Source organism: Osmerus eperlanus, chromosome 4 (genome assembly GCF_963692335.1).
Source record: "Osmerus eperlanus chromosome 4, fOsmEpe2.1, whole genome shotgun sequence".
NCBI classification, from domain to species: domain Eukaryota; kingdom Metazoa; phylum Chordata; class Actinopteri; order Osmeriformes; family Osmeridae; genus Osmerus; species Osmerus eperlanus.
In genome coordinates, this window is record NC_085021.1 from 21,755,039 (window position 1) to 21,773,116 (window position 18,078).

Below are 18,078 nucleotides of genomic sequence, written 5' to 3' on the forward strand. Positions count from 1 at the left end.
CACTCTCTCAGACACTGTCACGTCCTGGTGCATAATCATATGTTTGGAATATATGTTCATCATTATCATTACTTATTTTATCTGAAGCATTGATTGTATTTTTATTAAACAGAAGCATTGATTATATTCATCATTCAACAGAAGCATAGATTATATTCATCATTCAACAGAAACATAGAACATTATGAAATAGCAGCATAGATTGTATTCATCCACACTGCTCAACAATGAAAACGAGATTGCCAAGCAGCAGTAGCAGAAAGTCAAAGAATTTTTAGATGAGATAGATGAGATTTTTTTGCTGCTAGGGAAGGTTACTGTAAATGTCTAAATCGATTGATTGATTGCATCACTGATAGACTAGCGATGACTAGCGATGTAGTGCATCTGCGATTCAATCCATACTGTAGTTTGAAGGACTGAAATTCTTTGTGTCTATTCCAATATGTAATGATGGTATTCAATGACACAAGTCTGTGTTCTAGAAAGAGTGGTCTGGAGTCGCAGAGGTCCGATAATATCAGCTTTAATGCAGCAACAAGTACAGAGGTCTGGGGTTGTCTACGTTTTCCTACCCGCAACAGAGTTTGGGCTGGTTCACGAAGTCCAACTGGCTATCTGTCCCTGCCCCATCTTATGTTATACAGTGCAATTAAAACAGAAAGATGAAAAGAGGGTTTAGCTTGTTCTCTCGTGCATCAGGGAGTTGTTCTTGCCGACGCATCCCACCTGCTCGGGTGCCGTCTCATCCCGGTTTCAAGGTTGCTTCTGAAAGACACAAAGACACAAAGTACAGCCTGCTTCCCACACCGTGTGATACACAATGTTTAAGCCTGAGCACACTTCTAAGTTCATAAGACATCACTTTAATAATCACAAAACATAACTTTAAGACATGCATCCTTTATAAAGTCATACGAACATTGTTCCTGTTGCTATATTCACTAGTGCACAGTGCCCGTGATGCATTCGGTGATTAAGATGCCACAAATATTAATAACTGGAATTATAGATAGTGCTGTGCCCGTGATGCAGCTGGTGATGACAGTTCAAGAATTGTATTGTAATCTATTATCCATTCTTTAAGTTGAAGGCCATCTAGTGGACATGGGCAGTAACTAATGCCCCCAACTGATAATGACATCAATGATTGAGCTAAAATCGTTTTCAGGTCCAGTTACCAGCGTAACACTAAAACCGGTAGTAGTAATGGCTACTTTTTAGTGTATGTCAGAGCCCATACTTCTTTAACGCCGGTGAAAAAGTCTAGTCAGCACTTCAACTGTTACTACACTGTTTGTCGCTATTACACTATTACACTGTTGTTACACTGTTGCAGAGATGGGAAGTAACAAATACTTTGCTACTGTACTTAAGTAGAATTTTCTGGTATCGGTATTTTACTTCACTATTAATTTTTCTGACAACGTTTTACCAGTCAGTACTTCAACCATTACCAGAATCTTATTAAACATGAGTGAAGGATGTGTGTACTTTTGCCATCTCTGGCCATTTATAAAAGTGTAAAAAATTGATATGACATTTGATCAAAAGCAATTTCCGACCCTGTAGAGACTCAGCAACAAATACAGACATTAGCTCATGCCCCATTTCAGACCAGGTTTGTGACCGGCAACTTTATACAATCCATGGGTTAAATTAAGACCAAAACACACACAGAGCTGAATGCTGTTTACAGAGACGCTGGAGAGTAAGGACCACAAAAGCTCATTAAAAAGGGATTGAAGTCTTTATTTAGCCTAATACAGTACAGTGCAATAGTTAACCCTAATCCATGGCTAACTCTGAACTCTGGAGCAAACATGATTGGAGGAACTGGCGGTTGTCTGGCGGGCCCTGCTGTGAGGGCGGGGCTTCTGCTGTGCATAAAAGTGGGGGGGTTACAACACTAAAACGATCACCATTTCACTTCACCATAAATACAAATTAAAATAACACTTCAGAAAAGTTTTTTTTTTTTTTTTTTTCAATGTTTAAGCTACATTATTGTTGTCGTTTTTTTGTGGGCTGGGTACAGTAGTCTTCAGTATTTAGGCTTGTATGTGTAGAAGGAATGTGTAACAGACATTCCCTGGCCGTGTGTGTGTGTCCTCCTTAAGCGTTGTAGGATGAGGAAGACACGTTTCCCCCGTGGCCTGTCCAGTTGGTGTGGATGTGCGTCCCAGGGTTAGACAGCAGCTCGTACGTGTGGGCTCCAAAGTAGTCTCTTTGGGCCTGGGGGGGGAGAGAGAGAGAGACAGAGAGGAGAGAGACAGAGAGGAGAGAGACAGAGAGGAGAGAGACAGAGAGGAGAGAGACAGAGAGGAGAGAGACAGAGAGGAGAGAGACAGAGAGGAGAGAGACAGAGAGGAGAGAGACAGAGAGGAGAGAGACAGAGAGGAGAGAGACAGAGAGGAGAGAGACAGAGAGGAGAGAGACAGAGAGGAGAGAGACAGAGAGGAGAGAGACAGAGAGGAGAGAGACAGAGAGGAGAGAGACAGAGAGGAGAGAGACAGAGAGGAGAGAGACAGAGAGGAGAGAGACATCAGTGTTAGCATAGTATTATTAATACCTCAGTGTTAGTTTTTAGTTGAAGGTATTAGTACCACTCAGCTCTCAGTCTTATGGACTCCTAGCCCCTCGCCACACACACCCACACGTACCTTAACTAACCTTGAACACGTGCAGTTTGCTTTAATCTCATGCACTTTGACATATATTCACAGGAGTCAGCCTTAAACCCTTTACAGCGGGTGTGAGAGCGTGTGTGTTTACCTGTATGAGAGTGAGTTTATGCGTGTGTGTGTGTGTGTGTATGTGTGAGAGAGCGTGTGTGTGTGTGAGAGTGTGTGCGTGTGAGAGTGCGTTTGTGTGTTTGAGAGAGCGTTTGTGTGAGAGAGAGTGTGTGAGTGCGTTTGTGTGAGTGAGCGTGTGTGTGAGTGAGAGAGTGTGTGCGTGTGAGAGAGCGTGTGTGTGTGAGAGAGTGTGTGAGTGTGAGAGAGTGTGTGAGTGTGAGAGTGCGTTTGTGTGAGAGAGAGTGTGTGAGTGTGAGAGTGCGTTTGTGTGTGAGAGTGTGTGTGTGTGAGAGAGTGTGTGAGTGTGAGAGAGTGTGTGAGTGTGAGAGTGCGTTTGTGTGAGTGAGCGTGTGTGTGTGTGTGAGAGAGTGTGTGCGTGTGAGAGAGCGTGTGTGTGTGAGAGTGTGTGTGTGTGAGAGAGTGTGTGAGTGTGAGAGAGTGTGTGAGTGTGAGAGTGCGTGTGTGTGAGAGAGCGTGTGTGTGTGAGAGTGCGTTTGTGTGTTTGAGAGAGCGTTTGTGTGAGAGAGCGTGTGTGTGTGAGAGTGTGTGTGAGTGTGAGAGAGCGTTTGTGTGTTTGAGAGAGAGTGTGTGTGAGAGAGAGAGTGTGTGTGAGAGAGAGAGTGTGTGTGAGAGAGTGTGTGAGTGTGCTGTACCTGCAGGAGGTTGGCAGGGAGCATCCCATGTCTGTATCCATCGTAGAAGGAGAGGGCAGTGGTGAAGCAAGGCATGGGGATGCCCTGCTGGACCCCGGTACTGATCGTCCTACGCCAGGAGTCCTGGAGCAGGAACACACACGGGTGAATAATAATACTACACTGGACAACAGTCACAAAGCATACAGTCCTGTGCCTACTTCTTTTGATGTTTTATATCAGACTGTGGCATAGGCAAAAGTAACAAAACAATATGAGCCTTGCTGGTGTCTCGGCAACCTGGCTGGGAGGGTTGGGCCCATAGATATATATATATATATAGACTAGATGTCTTACGGCGGAGTCTAGAACATCCGCACATGGCGGCCATCTTGCTTCTATTCTATTTGTGAAAAAATAACATAATTATTCATAAGTATGCAGTGGCATAACGACATCTCTGACGTTGATAAAACCAAACCGTTAAAAAATCGGTTGAAAATTGAGCAAGTTATGGTCATTTAAAAAGTACATGTAGCACCAACACAATGTTATGGGTGAGCGAGTTGACTGTAGCAAGATGGCCACCATGTGCGGACGTTCTAGACTCCGTTGTCCGGCAACGCGGACGAGACATCTACCCTTTATATATATATATATATATATATATCTATGGTTGGGCCTGCATCACTTCCTACTTCCTGCATCATGACATCACTTCCTACTTCCTGTACCTGGCAGTCCTGTACGGCATTGCTGAAGAAGCTGTCCAGAAGCAAGCTCTGCAGCTCAGAGTCTCTGTCGAAGGCCTCCTTGATCTTCCCCAAAAACACACTGCAAAGGAACACAGCCTGTTAGTGAGGGTCCATGCCTGTTACACCAGTCATGCATGTAGACATATCTATAGGATGAAGGAAAATATTGTGGAAAAAAATAATAATCTTCCCCATACATATCAAACAGTGTACTATAATAAAACATCTACTAGTCTAGACAGCATTTGTGTAATATTGTTGAACTACATATTCAGAGCCCATGGGGGAGATGTTTAAGAAGCCAAGCCATGTTTAAGAACCTCTGTGTCATCTGACACAGGGGGACTCAGGTGCTGAATCAGAGCATTGAGGTATAACAGGTCGCAACTTGCTCAACGTTCGTCTGAGAAAAGTCACGATGAAGTGACAATGTTTGCTTAAGGTTTATGCAACATTTCTCTCAAGGTTGCAACCGAGAGAAAACATTTCCTCATTCACTTCTCAGCCTGATTTCACAGTAAACCTTATCTTCTCTTCCCTGTGGGTTTGTGTTCCCCTGTGTCACAACGTCAGGTGGCACAACAGGCAAGGTCTGATTACAGATCAAATGACACCATCATCCATTGCTTATGATATCAAAAGATGAAAAAGCTAAAAACAAAACGAAATATTTGTCGTAACAAGACTTGTAGAAGAGTTTAGACATGTAAAGGTCTTCAGGATTGAGTCGCCCAGTTTCATCATCACAGAGATACATGACACACGCACACGTCAGACAAGGTCACAGAGTAGGTCAGTTGTACATACCTGCGGATGATGCAGCCCCCTCTCCACATCAGAGCGATGGCTCCGTAGTTCAGGGACCAGCCGAACTCCTTGGCAGCCTGCCTAAGGAGCATAAAGCCCTGGGCGTAGGAGATGATCTTGGAGGCGTACAGCGCCTGGACAGGACCAGAGAGAGAGCACGTTCACTACTAACATTTCATCAGGACACTTACAGGACATTCTGATAAACACGTCATCTCGCCAACTGTAGATTTAGCTCGTAATATTTTTCAAATGGAAAATGAAAGCATAAAACATGTTTAAGCACAATGTTTTGATATATCTCCTCCTATAATTTGACTAGTGACAGTGGCTTGTCCCCCACATATTCTCCATGGCCAGTCAGAATGAGTAGGCCTACCTTTCTGATGTCTTCCAGGAAGCTGGTTTTGTTCCCGCTGAACTTGGTCCCCTCGGGCCCTGAGAGGCTCTTGCTGGCCTCCACCCTCTCCTCCTTCAGAGAGGACAGACACCTGGCAAAGACAGCCTCTCCTGGGAGGAGGAACGGCAGAAGAGGTGGAAGGAGAATCAAAAAGAGAGAAGGGAGAGAGAGAAAGAGAGTCAGAGGAGAGAGAGTGTGAGAGAGAGAGGAAGAGGAGAGGGAGAGTTAGCTTGTCATTAGCATGTCAATAAAATACACTAACAGCTGTTATCCCACAATTATATACAGTAAGCAGAGGAGATGAGAGTGAATTGGAGTAGACATTAGCAGTGGACTGAAAGTCTACATCTGCAGAAGTCAGAGCAAGGCTGTATCAGTTTCCGGAAACACAAGGAACTCACAATCAGTATGTCATCACTGTTCTAATGAACGTGTGCTTATGACTGTGAAACACCACAGCCACAACAAGACAATGGCCAGGGTTCTGATGACTCAGCTGGGTTCACCTCTGTTGTAAAAGCAAGGCTTGCCAAGAGAAACTGTGCTCACATCCTGATGTGACAAGAGGTTGGGTAAGCATGACTTGCTAAATATCACCACAGTAGCCAAGTGATGCAAGGTTGAGAAAGAGAGACATACAGAGATATACAGAAAGAGACATACAGACAGATAGAGAGAGAGACAGAACGAGAGAAAGACACAGAGAGAGAGAGTTCACTGAACCAAGCGACAATAGGGATGTGGAATGTTGTTCTATTCAGGGTTGAAATCCAACCTCACTGTACAGGCCTGCTGCTCCACAATTACAAGGCCTTTTCACAATGAGGCCCATTGTACTGATGCCCTCTCCTACACACACACACACACCCATAGAACAGGAAGAACTGCTCAACTTCCTCATTGGTCTGGCACTACTAGATTTCAATATCTTCAGACGTGTTGCCGTAGTGACAGGGAATAAGGCCTAGGACTTCACTCTCAGTCAAATTGACTGTAATACTTCTGTGTGTGTGTGCTTAGGTGGGTGAAGGTGTGTGTGTGGGTTTAGGTGTGTCCACTCGAGTTTTAAACTGCAGACAGCTTTGTCCTGGAATAACTCCACACCACCTGACTCTGGAGACAGCTACAGCAGGGTCACTGATGACCCAGAGGCAAGTGCCAGAGCAGGAGAGAGCAGCCCTGAAAATCCCCCTTATGTCACTGAAGATGAGGGGGAGGTGAAAAGCTCCTTATAGCGCACATCATCCACCACGATCACCTGAAGGGAGTTCACCCTAGTGATGCTTGCGGCGATGCTGATCCATTTGTAGCTAACTCATGACTAATTTATTGATGAAATTAACAAACACATTTATCCAAAGCAAGGTATGGAGTTACCCTCTTGTAGGGTTACACTCCAACCCTGCTAGAAGTATCTCTCCAGGAGCAGGGTTGGAGTGTAACCCTACAGGAGGGCATCTCTCCAGGAGCAGGGTTGGAGTGTAACCCTACAGGAGGGCATCTCTCCAGGAGCAGGGTTGGAGTGTAACCCTACAGGAAGGTATCTCTCCAGGAGCAGGGTTGGAGTGTAACCCTACAGGAGGGCATCTCTCCAGGAGCAGGGTTGGAGTGTAACCCTACAGGAGGGCATCTCTCCAGGAGCAGGGTTGGAGTGTAACCCTACAGGAGGGCATCTCTCCAGGAGCAGGGTTGGAGTGTAACCCTACAGGAGGGCATCTCTCCAGGAGCAGGGTTGGAGTGTAACCCTACAGGAGGGCATCTCTCCAGGGTTGCGTGTACAGCCCTGCTGTGGCTGCCCTCCATCTCACCGATCAGGGTGACGGGCGTGCCGTACTCCAGGGCTGAGATGGCCGTCCACTTCCCCGTCCCCTTCTGCCCCGCGCTGTCCCGGATCTTGGGCAGCAGGTGTGTTCCGTCCGCGTCTCTGAACTTGAGAATGTTGGCTGTGATCTCGATCAGGAAGGAGTCCAACTCGGTCTTGTTCCACTCGTTGAAGGCCTGCGGGGGAAACCAGGAAATAACGAGGGGAAATGCTAGATTGCTGAAAATCCCAGCGATTCTGGTAATGCTGAGCATGGTGATTAATCTAGGAATAATCTTAGCATATTACGAGCATGGGTTATGTCACAAAAATAACATAGGCGTGTTCACGATTCACCCTGTCTCAGTTATAGTCTGAATGAATGGAAATCCAGCTTGTTTTGAACTGCCAGACTGAGTTCACAGCCTCATGGACAGGGAGTCAGGTGGCTGAGCGGTTAGAGAATAGGGCTAGTAATCAAAAGGTTGCTGGTTCGATTCCTGGCCGTGCAAAATGACGTTGTGTCCCTGGGCAAGGCACTTCACCCTACTTGCCTCGGGGGGAATGTCCCTGTACTTACTGTAAGTCGCTCTGGATAAGAGTGTCTGCTAAATGACTAAATGTAATGTAAATGACTAAATGTAAATGTAGAAAGACCTAATCCACCAGGCTGTTGTTGAGGAAACTGACCTTAGCCATCTCATCGTGGTCCATGTCCAGGACATCCTTCATCAGGTGGTAGGCCTCACAGATCAGCTGCATGTCTCCGTACTCGATGCCGTTGTGGACCATCTTCACAAAGTGGCCGGCCCCCTCGTCTCCCACCCAATCACAGCACGGCTCTCCAGTTCCGACCTTGGCCGCGATGCTCTGGAAGATGTCCTTGATGTGTGGCCTGCATGAGTATATGTAACAAGACAGTGGTAAGACCTAACAGCAGTTATAAACAATCTTAGTAAGGACTATTGGAGCTCTGTCTTGATAGAGTTTCAGTGTAGCTATTCTCTAGGCCTCAGGACTTCTCCACATCATACAAGACCCTAACAGTGCGTTTACACTGCAGCGACGCGAATCGCTTGCCATCGCTCGCCTTCCCACAGTTCACCACGCGCGGGGGCGTATCAAACAGATTAATGTAGAATTGTAGTTCTCTCAAGTCTGCACACTTGGCCATGACAACTACAACAGTGACTTTGGTTTACGTACTCGCAACATCGATCAAAATACAACTTGTATACAAAATACAAAACTGTTTAATAGACATACACGTTGACATGTGTAAAAACGTTTTATTATAGTACTCAAAGTCTCTGCTAATCTGTCGATACGACCAGGGAGTTCCAGCCGGGTTTATAGTAGTAGCCCGGCTGGAACTCCCTGGAACGTAACTTTGTTCGAGAGTACAAAGTACAAAAAAAACACCAGGAGCACCGACAACGTCGGCAAACCTGCGCCTGGCCTCATTCTTTTTATTAATGTCTTTGTACAAATACAGAGACGTATCGTACAGGACTGGATATGCAGCCACACAGGCGATTAGTTTCTCCTCCATCTTAAAAACTGAAAGCTAGAAATGTTTACCATGGTTGCTACGTTACGAGAAACAAGAAAACACTGCCATTGGCCATCGCTAGCGAAAATCGCTCATTTGCATAAAGTTGAGAAAATCTCAACTCGATCGCGTCGTGACGCTACCCACAATGCACCACGCAAACGATTCGCCTGGCTCCATTGAAAATGAATGGAAAACATGTCGCTCGCATCGCGTCGCTGCAGTGTAAACGCACCGTAAGAGTTCAAGAACTCGTCCCCAGGGTTCCGGAACTCGTCCCCAGGGTTCCGGAACTCGTCCCTAGAGTACTGGAACTCACCAGGCCTCTTTGTGTCCTCCGGGCATCAGGGAGGGTCCGTAGCGAGCCCCTTCTTCCCCTCCACTGACCCCACTGCCCACAAACAGGAGTTTCTTGTCCTTCATGCTCTGGCATCTCCGCTACACACACACACACACACACACACACACACACACACACGCACACGTGTAAGAGGACACTCTCCTGAAACTGAAGTTAACCATGTCCTCACAAACATCCAATCTTTCATGAACTCACTGTTGTGTCTCTGTATTCAGAGTTACCACCATCAATGATGATGTCGCCAGCTTCAAGAAGAGGCACCTGTGAAATAACACAGAAGAATAAAAAGTTACATTGAACCTCAATCACATCCAATTCAGTAACACTATAGGTTTTATGGGTACATTCACCAAACTCATCATGACTCTGCAGTTTTCTATTGCTGCTTATGCAACGTCTACAACTTCTAAAAAATAATACAACTACCACTAATAATGATAATACTACCACTACTTATACTACAAAAAGTACTACTACCATAACAAATGCTAGTATTAAATACTACAACTCCTACTCACCAACTTGTCAATGAAGTCATCCACAGCCTGGCCAGCCTTGACCAGCAGAATAATCCTTCTGGGCTTCTTCAGTTTGGACACCATGTCCTCGAGGGACTCCGCTCCGATCACCTTGGTCCCCTTCGCCTCATTCTTCAGGAAGTCGTGCACCTTGGACACGGTCCGGTTGTACGCGCAGACCTACGTGCGTAAAAAATACCAGACATAATAATGAGTAAAGCTACTAACTAGAACTTTTAAGGTCTATTTGTGCGCACTGCAAGACTCACCACAAAGCCATGGTCGTTCATGTTCAGAATGATGTTCTGGCCCATTACTGCCAAGCCAATCAACGCAATGTCTGCTCTGAAAAGGACATTTAATCATATTTGAGACTAATCACGTAGGGAAATCTGGTTTTAGACTGAGGAGGAAGTAACTACGTCCAGTAAGTACGGGGGGATATGCTATATCGTTGAATATCCCAGCGATCCCACTGCCTTGCAACAATGTGCTTTCAACTGTACCAGCCAAGGCCATTTGATTTCACGAGACACCCATTCAATGTCAGATAGCTAGTAGTGTGGCTGACAACTCGAGGCAAACATTGGTCCATATATATATTGTGTTCACTAAATATCAACTACGTTAGCTAATAAACCGGCTAGCTACACCACAATCGAGTTTGACCAATTGGACAGTGTGACAGATATAGCTAAGGATGAAGCTAGCTAAAACTCTGAGATTATCATCCAATTGGCAATGCATGGATGGATTTGGATCAGCCTGTTTCGCAGAGAATATAAGCAAATTGCAATACTTACTGAGCCATGGTTTTGGTTAGGTTAGGTGTAGATCTTTCAACAGACAGAAACAGCTGCACACCAATGCACTTTCCTTCTAATTTCCTCGATACTTCCTCGTTCCCAATTTAAAGAGGAGGAGACCTCCCGTTCACGAGTACAAGCGCTTTCTATCAGGTGACGTCAAATGAGCTCAAGCCCATGCGCTTCTCGGGATTTCATTGGTCCAAAAAAACTGAGCAGAGATATCGAACATGTGATTGGTACAAGGCCCCCGTCAATCTTCTTGCGTCATTACACACCCATAAAGGCTGTATAGAACAGGGGTTTCCAAACATCCTGATGGATATTGATTGCTGTGAACTGTTGCTACATTTAGACTCAAAACCGGAGTTACACAGGAAACTGCTGATTGGTTCAGTTATTGTCATAATGACGGTCTGATATTCTTAAAATAACAAATGCAATTCTTGTATAATATTGGTTCATACTTGCATGGCCCTTAATTTAAACAAAGGGGAATACAATATAATGATGTTTATCAACTTAAAAGTGATATGTAAAAAAAATTCTACAACTCATTATGTGGTAACAGTCGTGATTGATCATGTGATTTGGGTATAAGAAGTAATTGTTCAGACATTAGTGCTGAAGGACCTGCACCTATATATTAATTGTATGAGACAGTAGTGTAGGATTATGAGAAATTGAAAATAGTTTTTCATATAAACCCCTAAAAGGTCGTTGATCTCAAACTGTTCAACTCCAACGGTATTAATATTGTAAAAAAGTAGCCAACAATTCTCTTTGAATCTGACTTCAAGGACCACCATGAAAGTCCTAAAACTATAGTATAACTTGTTCAAATGATTGTAAATTACATTTCCCATCACAAAGCTACCTTTAACTGATTGAAAATTAATGTGTGTGTGTCTGTGTGTGGTAAAGGACGAGCCAAGCCGACTGTTTATTCTGCTAATGCACGGGTCATACTTTATTGTTACCTCATTCACTAAACAGTTCAATGGTGCAAGATTACCATACACAGAATTAGGATATCTGCAGGACACATCTAAGCTATACAGCGAATGGATTATAATTATTACAAATACAGGAAACATATTTACATTTTAATTCAAGCCCCATTCAACACAGATATTTACAAAATAAGTATGAAAATGAAGCCAATCTGACAAATAATGTACAGTGTTAATGTCTTGGTTTGACTTTTTTTAGTTTGAGCGAACAAAACCAGAGAACGTCAGTAAAGCGAATGTAGTCTTCTGAGAAGGGAAGATGTAACATGTCACGGCGAGTTCTGTTGAGAAGGCAGCGTGGGAAAGCATTGAGGTGAAGACATCCGCAGAAACAATGATATAACTAATTTGTGATGTCTTAGCGTATATACCTACTTTTTAAATATACTCCCTGATATTAGAAATTAAACAAAAGTAACTCAGAAAGTTCAACCGTAACAATCGTTAATGATAATGTAGGTCTGAAGGATAGCTATTATTGGTACGGTAGCCTACGTTTTGAGATTAAAAGCTAACCAAATTCAAACCACTCTCTATTAGAAGGAAGCTCTAAAGTAGTCCATTTACCGAGCAGCAGTGTCACAGACTCGATTTTAGTTTTGTTTTTTTTCTCCTTTAAAATTATGTAAAAATTAAAACACAGCAAAATCCTGATACTACATTCAACATTCTATTCAAACTATTCTCAGCTCACAAATGCTGCACGCCTTCATTTGGTTTCATTTTACTTTTTGTGAGAAACTGAAATATTGAGCAGACTTTATTTGATCAGTTAGTTATACCATTTTTTATTATGTGCAAAGAGCTGCAAACTAATATATACATTGCAAAGAATAAATACAACGATCCAAAATAACAGATTAGTGGTCAAGGGGAAAATATCTGCTCTGACAGATAATCATACCAATACGTTAATACCAGTTAATACATGTCATTGTTCAATGCTGTGAATTTAAAGCGAGGTTAACTTCGAACTTTGATCGCTGCATAGAAGCGGCTCTGTAATCTTGCAGATGACTGGTTATCTGTTTACAGGGAATTCTGATTAGACATCTTAAACTGCAACTTCTCTGGAAGGTAACAATCCAACTGCAAACGTTTAGTTAGTCAACGGCCGAGAGCCTACAGGCTGATTAACCTGAGGACAGGGCATATCTAAGCTGCTCACGTTTGCTCAGAGAGAATGTTGCAAATCCAGATATCTCCATACGTAAACAGCATCTTTTGACAAACCTCTTTAAAGAGATTTCCCTTTTCTTTGTGTTTAAGATGCAGTGAACAATTAGCCTCTAAACTCCCAAAGGGTTTAACCACCATGTAGCGCGTCTCCACACACTAAAGACTTGTCCTTCTAATGCATTGTGGGCATTCTGCTGGTTGGTTGGCCAGAGTTTCCTAATGCCCAATTACATTTCATTCTTCACTACCAAACCAACCAATCGTAGAGACAGAGCTACCTTTTGCCAGGTATTTACTTTTTGGCTCTGGCTATATGACCACAGTTGACCCAATGATGTACAGAGCAAATATTTTCCACAAATAATATTTAAAAAACCTCAGAGCATATTTAATCCCTTTCATTCTAGTCATATCAAGAAAACCTTAGCAGATACTCTCAAAACGCCACACATATTGAGAACCAGTGTCTACGCTTTGAAAACACGTGCTTTCATATCAATTCTATATTCTCATATTTCTAACCGAAGATGCTAACATCCAATCAATCATGAAGCCTGGTCTGCTCTAGCCTTGCTATAGTTATGTCTGTACCTGTGCAAATCAATGTTCAACTTAAACATCGCTGGATAAAACCGCAAAATAAATGCCCTCGTTCCATTTAACATCAAGCTCCGCTGTACGATGACCGCATAGTATAAAATAATCAACAGTTATGAAAAAAAGGAATAACTTATGAGAACAGTTAAGAGTTTAGAGGTTTAAATTCAAGAATGCAAAAAAAAAAAAACAACAAGGGTAATTCTGCCGTGCACAAGTCCACTCTTGACTACAGTATTGAACTTGTAGATAGATAGTACCTGATGGTTTTTCATGAAAAGAGGGAATAGACCAGAAATAAGAGGCCAACAGCTAACACACTGTAGCCTTCACCAAGCATCTGTACCAAGGTTGACTACTACCCTACTTCATTCCCTTGCTTCCTTCCCTTGGTTCCTTCTGTGTACAGTATGTTATGTCTTCAGTTCATTTACTCGTGGAAGGTGATGGCCGACATGAGGCTCGGCCAGGCCGAGGTCCTCTGCAGGTAGCTGAGACGACAGCTACGACCCCTAACGGGCCGCGTGAGAAAAGCACGAAGAGCTGACAGGAATGTCTTAAATCCTTAATGAGAGAAGCGCCTGACACACTTATCTTGGAACATTATGTACAAACGACATACTCCTCACAGTATTACCGTCTGTCATACTCCTCCCTCTCTTCTGGTGACATGGTCTTTTCTGCTCAGAAAGAGCAGCTAAACTGGCAGAGGGATTCTTTTAAAATAAGTTTTTTGTGAGAACCGCTCTGCTTTTCAGTACTGTATTGTGAAAGCGCATCTCCTGAACTGGAGAGCGTTTTGCCCATTGTTCCGCCAAAACAGATTTCTGATATCAGACCGACCGATGGGGATGTTAAAATTTGGATTGGTGTATATACAGAGGTCATATACAGGGAAGTAAACACTGTAATAATTGTGTTTCTCAAATGTCGCAACCAAGTGTTTTTTGAAAGGCAGGGGATCTTGACAGTCTGTTCTTGTTTTTGCCGTTTAGTATTTTACACTAGGATCGAGAGGGCCAAGAAGGCTGGACTGTTTCAGGGAAGGATAAGTCGGCCCACTGGAAAGTCTCGTAAGACGTAAAAACCTGTAATATTGCTAGCAGCAATAGTTTTTAAACCAGCCTAGCTTTCTGTAGGAGAAGGTTAATTGATATTTCTCATGAGGTTTGGTGGCTTTTCCTTTCCTTGTGTACTTGTTGCGGTTTTTATTTTAATTTTCGTAAGTTAGCAAAAACTTGGTAGTCTCCCGAGTCTGCTGCAGTTTTCATGCGGGCAAGTAAAAATCGAACTCCTCCCGTCAGACCGATAACACTGATATATAAGAGACAATCATCACAGACGATAAGTGGGGGAAAATATAAAGACGAGTGGGTCAGAATGTGTTTCAGAAGAATCGTGCACACACAAGTAGACTATTACGACATGCTACTAGTTCAGGGAGGGTCTGGGAATGACAACGAAGCAATAACAGAGGACCAAACAGAAGTCTGAACGAAAACACGGAAGGCCAGGGGATAGAGATGTGGGGAGAGAGAGAGGGAGAGAGAGGGAGAGAGAGGGGGGGACATCTGGGGTGTAGCAGGGGGGGGAAAGCAGGATTTCAGGGACTGAAACTTTTAGTTGCTGGAGCAGGAGACTTAAGCCACAGATCTACGTACAAGAGAAAACCATCAAGAATCACAATGGTTAATAAGTATTAACACTTGGTATGTTCGAAGGCTAGTCAGAAGAACAGGACAGAGGTTTCCCTGGTGACGCAGGTGAAGTCATCAGTTCTTCATCAAGCCCGAACGCCTCCTCGCCAACTTTGACCTGAGGGTAAACACAAACAAACAACAAATAAACAAAAGTGAACGATGCGTATTTAAAGACCTCTATAATATCTGGGTACTATCTTAGCTAAAACTGTAATTTTGTTTTTGTTGCAAGAGCTTCATAAAAGGCTAAGTGACCCTACAGACATCAGACAACAAATCTCAAATCACGAATAACTACAAATCCACACACTTTCCTACTAAGCGAACGGTTTCCTAACGGTGAATGAGGAGTCCTAACACTGATGTTGCCTGAGGAGTCCTAACACTGATGTTGCCTGAGGAGTCTGTGATGGCATTTTTTGATATAGTTACTAAGAATGTATTTTTAATAGACTGAGGTTGTGTTTAAACAAATGGATGTTGCAGTTGGTCTTAAGGTATTTATGGTGTTGGGTTATGATGCCTGATTGAGAAGCTAGGGGCACGGAGGTTGGGGGATGTTTGAGTTCTGTGGCCTAAAGGGAGATGGGTCAGTTGATCTAGCAGCCCTGACCTTTTGGCCGAGGAGATTGTGTCCTGTTTGTGTTTCATTAAGGGTATCTTTACTGTCCTCATTTAGAGAAAGAGCCGTGACATCAAAAGACTTTGGTCACTTGACCTGGGGGGTTATATTGTCTTAACTGTCACTGAGCAGTGCTGACCAATCACAGAGTTCAGAAAAACCATTTGATCTAAAGTTTATATAAGGCAGGGTTTTAGGGTTGTTCTGGATCACTCTGGCGAACGACCTGTGGCTAGCACCTCCTTCGTTATGACTGATCACAAAGTACTTTGTTAAATCATGATCTGTATAAGCAAAATAAATTTATTGTAACCGCCATCTCTTGACTATTCAAATCTACACAGTGCCGCTAGAATTTTGTCATTACAAGTCCTAACACTGATGTTGACACCGTGTCCTCGTCAGTACCGTATAGTGCCGGCCAGCAGGGGGTTGAAGGCGTAGAGCCAGTCGTTCATGTCCTTGTCGTTGTTGGCCTGCAGCAGGATTCCTCTGTGCTTCGTACACACAGCAAACGTGTTCGGGGTCTGGAGACACAACAGCAGCTCAACCCTCACATCGGATCAACCCGACTCCTTATCGTTCGTGTGTACGTGTGTGTATATATATATTGTGTACACACACACACACACAGTGTGAGCACCCACCTTGAGCATGGCCTGCTGGTCCTCGCTGTACTCCACCTGGGCGGTGGACAGGTTCAGCACGCCCCTCTCCACAGGGTCACGGTCGCTATTGTAGATGAACACGTACGGGCGACGCACCACCACAAAGTGCTTCACCCACGAGTTGGAGCGGGGCTCCATGAAGCTGAGGAAGCCCTTCTTAGACACCACCGACCTGGGGTCAGGTCACCAGGAGCAGGTCACCAGGGGCAGGTCACCGGGAGCAGGTCACCAGGAGCAGGTCACCAGGAGCAGATCAGATGAATTCAGTTTAACATCAATGAAATGAGTGAGAGCACAAGGATTAGCTGAATGATCTCATCTGCTCACAACATGAGCAGTGGGCAGATGGAGGGGGGTCTGTCAGAGGGTGATTGAGAGAGAGAGAGAGGACAGAGAAGAGAGAGTGAGAGACAGATAAAGGTAGATGGCCTTACCCTGTCCTCATCTCCTCGATGTCGGGCACCAGGTTGAGGAACTCGTTCTTGCCGGCACGGGCCAGGTAGGAGGTCTCCAGGGTTGGCACCATGGGGAAGTTCTCGTAGTCCGAGCAGGAGGGGCTGGAGGCGCGGGAGTTAGCATCAGGGGTCCTGGCAGACAACACACACTCTGGTCAGAACAGGACGAGACTGAGGGAGATGGTGTGTGTGTGCCTGTATGAGAGTGTGTGTGTGTGAGGGAGTGTGTGTGTGTGTATGAGTGTGACCACGTGAGCCTCACTTCTGGTCCATGGAGCTGCAGCGGGAGTCTGCCAGGGAGGGGCAGGTGGAGGAGGGGGTTAGGGTGGCACTGCTGAAGCTGGTCACCGAGGAGTCACGACCCAGGGGAGAGATGTCTGATAGCTGGGGGGGGGGGGGGGGGATGAGTGAGGGAGGTGGGGAGTGAGGAAGAGAGAGACAGACACAGGGGGATGATAGAGAGAAAGACATGGCAAGAGAGACAGACAAAGGAGGAGAAAGAGATGGAGAGAGATGAGATGAGTGGGGAAGGACAAAGAGAGAGATGTGGGTGAGAAGGAGAGACGGAGAGAGAGACAGAGAGAGAGACAGAGAGAGACGGAGAGAGACAGAGAGAGAGACAGAGAGAGACGGAGAGAGAGACAGAGAGAGACGGAGAGAGACAGAGAGAGAGAGAGAGAGAGAGAGAGACGGAGAGAGAGACAGAGAGACGTTAACCACGTTGTGAATTCCCCAACTGAAACATCACACTGGGGTAGCCACAAAGTTTGAGAACGGTGGCGTCGTTTGTTTTCTACTCCAGGGTCTCACCTTGCAGTCGCTGATACTGTTGCACACCTGGTTGTACTCACTGTTGAAGGTGTGAGTCAGGAGACGCAGGCACTAAGGGAGAACAACATATGTAAAAAAGCTCCTCTATTTTGACACATTACATTCTTAAAGCATTTTTACTTTAAATTAGTTATATTTATTTTTATGCCTAAGACTTTGCTCAGTCATGTCCTGTGCTATTCAAGTGTGACGTCTGTCCTCACCTTGGTGGCCAGCTCCTTCTCCCGGTCCACCAGGCTCTCGATGTCGGCAGAGTCGTAGCCAGAGCTCTCGCTGGGGGTGATGGCGCTCTCAAAGGTGGTGCTGGAGATCTGGGAGGAGATGGAGGTGGAGGTGCTCAGGGTCCCACTGCTCATGCTCGGAGACAGAGACTCGCTCAGGGACTTGCTGCCCGGGCCACTTCCTGTCCCCGGACCACTTCCTGTTCCTGCGGGGGCGTTCTCCACCAGCTTCTCTCTCAGCAGTAGAAGGTGACGGGTCTTCTCCACCTGGGGGAGGGGGGGGGGGGTCACAGAAGGAGGGAGAGGGGGGGGGGACAGAAGGAGGGAGAGGGGGGGAGATTGAGAGTGGAAGGGGGAGAAAGAGG

The 18,078-nt window shown here is 45.0% G+C and overlaps 2 protein-coding genes across 13 annotated transcripts in view; both read right to left on the bottom strand.

Moving 5' to 3' along the window:
• Positions 1–1,731: 1,731 nt before the first annotated feature.
• Positions 1,732–10,596, bottom strand: pgd (phosphogluconate dehydrogenase). The gene is made up of 12 exons (XM_062460266.1): positions 10,425–10,596; positions 9,891–9,966; positions 9,622–9,801; positions 9,299–9,364; positions 9,062–9,180; positions 7,881–8,085; positions 7,198–7,387; positions 5,369–5,499; positions 4,990–5,123; positions 4,162–4,261; positions 3,449–3,571; positions 1,732–2,235 (listed from the first exon to the last, which is right to left on the bottom strand). Exons 1-12 carry the CDS (start codon positions 10,430–10,432, stop codon positions 2,116–2,118), a joined length of 1,452 nt encoding a protein of 483 aa, XP_062316250.1. The 5' UTR covers positions 10,433–10,596; the 3' UTR covers positions 1,732–2,115.
• Positions 10,597–11,350: 754 nt separating this feature from the next.
• Positions 11,351–18,078, bottom strand: part of kif1b (kinesin family member 1B) — a 71,635-nt gene continuing 64,907 nt past the window's right edge. For 9 of the 12 annotated variants that reach the window (XM_062460272.1, XM_062460269.1, XM_062460267.1 and 6 more), the window contains 7 exons: positions 17,696–17,980; positions 17,472–17,543; positions 16,924–17,045; positions 16,641–16,793; positions 16,186–16,378; positions 15,947–16,065; positions 11,351–15,031 (listed from right to left, as the gene is read on the bottom strand). In XM_062460272.1, coding sequence (XP_062316256.1) covers positions 14,989–15,031; positions 15,947–16,065; positions 16,186–16,378; positions 16,641–16,793; positions 16,924–17,045; positions 17,472–17,543; positions 17,696–17,980 — 987 coding nt within the window. In that variant the 3' untranslated portion in view covers positions 11,351–14,988. The remainder of the gene's footprint in view (positions 15,032–15,946; positions 16,066–16,185; positions 16,379–16,640; positions 16,794–16,923; positions 17,046–17,471; positions 17,544–17,695; positions 17,981–18,078) is intronic. The other 3 variants (XM_062460277.1, XM_062460275.1, XM_062460276.1) reach the window with 1 other exon arrangement.

Bases quoted from the DNA above. Each gene is read 5' to 3' on its own strand.
- pgd (XM_062460266.1), bottom strand. The intron at 9,181-9,298 runs GTGAGTTCATGA...GTGTGTGTGTAG, and splicing joins CTGAATACAGAGACACAACA to CGGAGATGCCAGAGCATGAA. The intron at 5,500-7,197 runs GTGAGATGGAGG...TCCTCCTCCCAG, and splicing joins CACGCCCGTCACCCTGATCG to GAGAGGCTGTCTTTGCCAGG.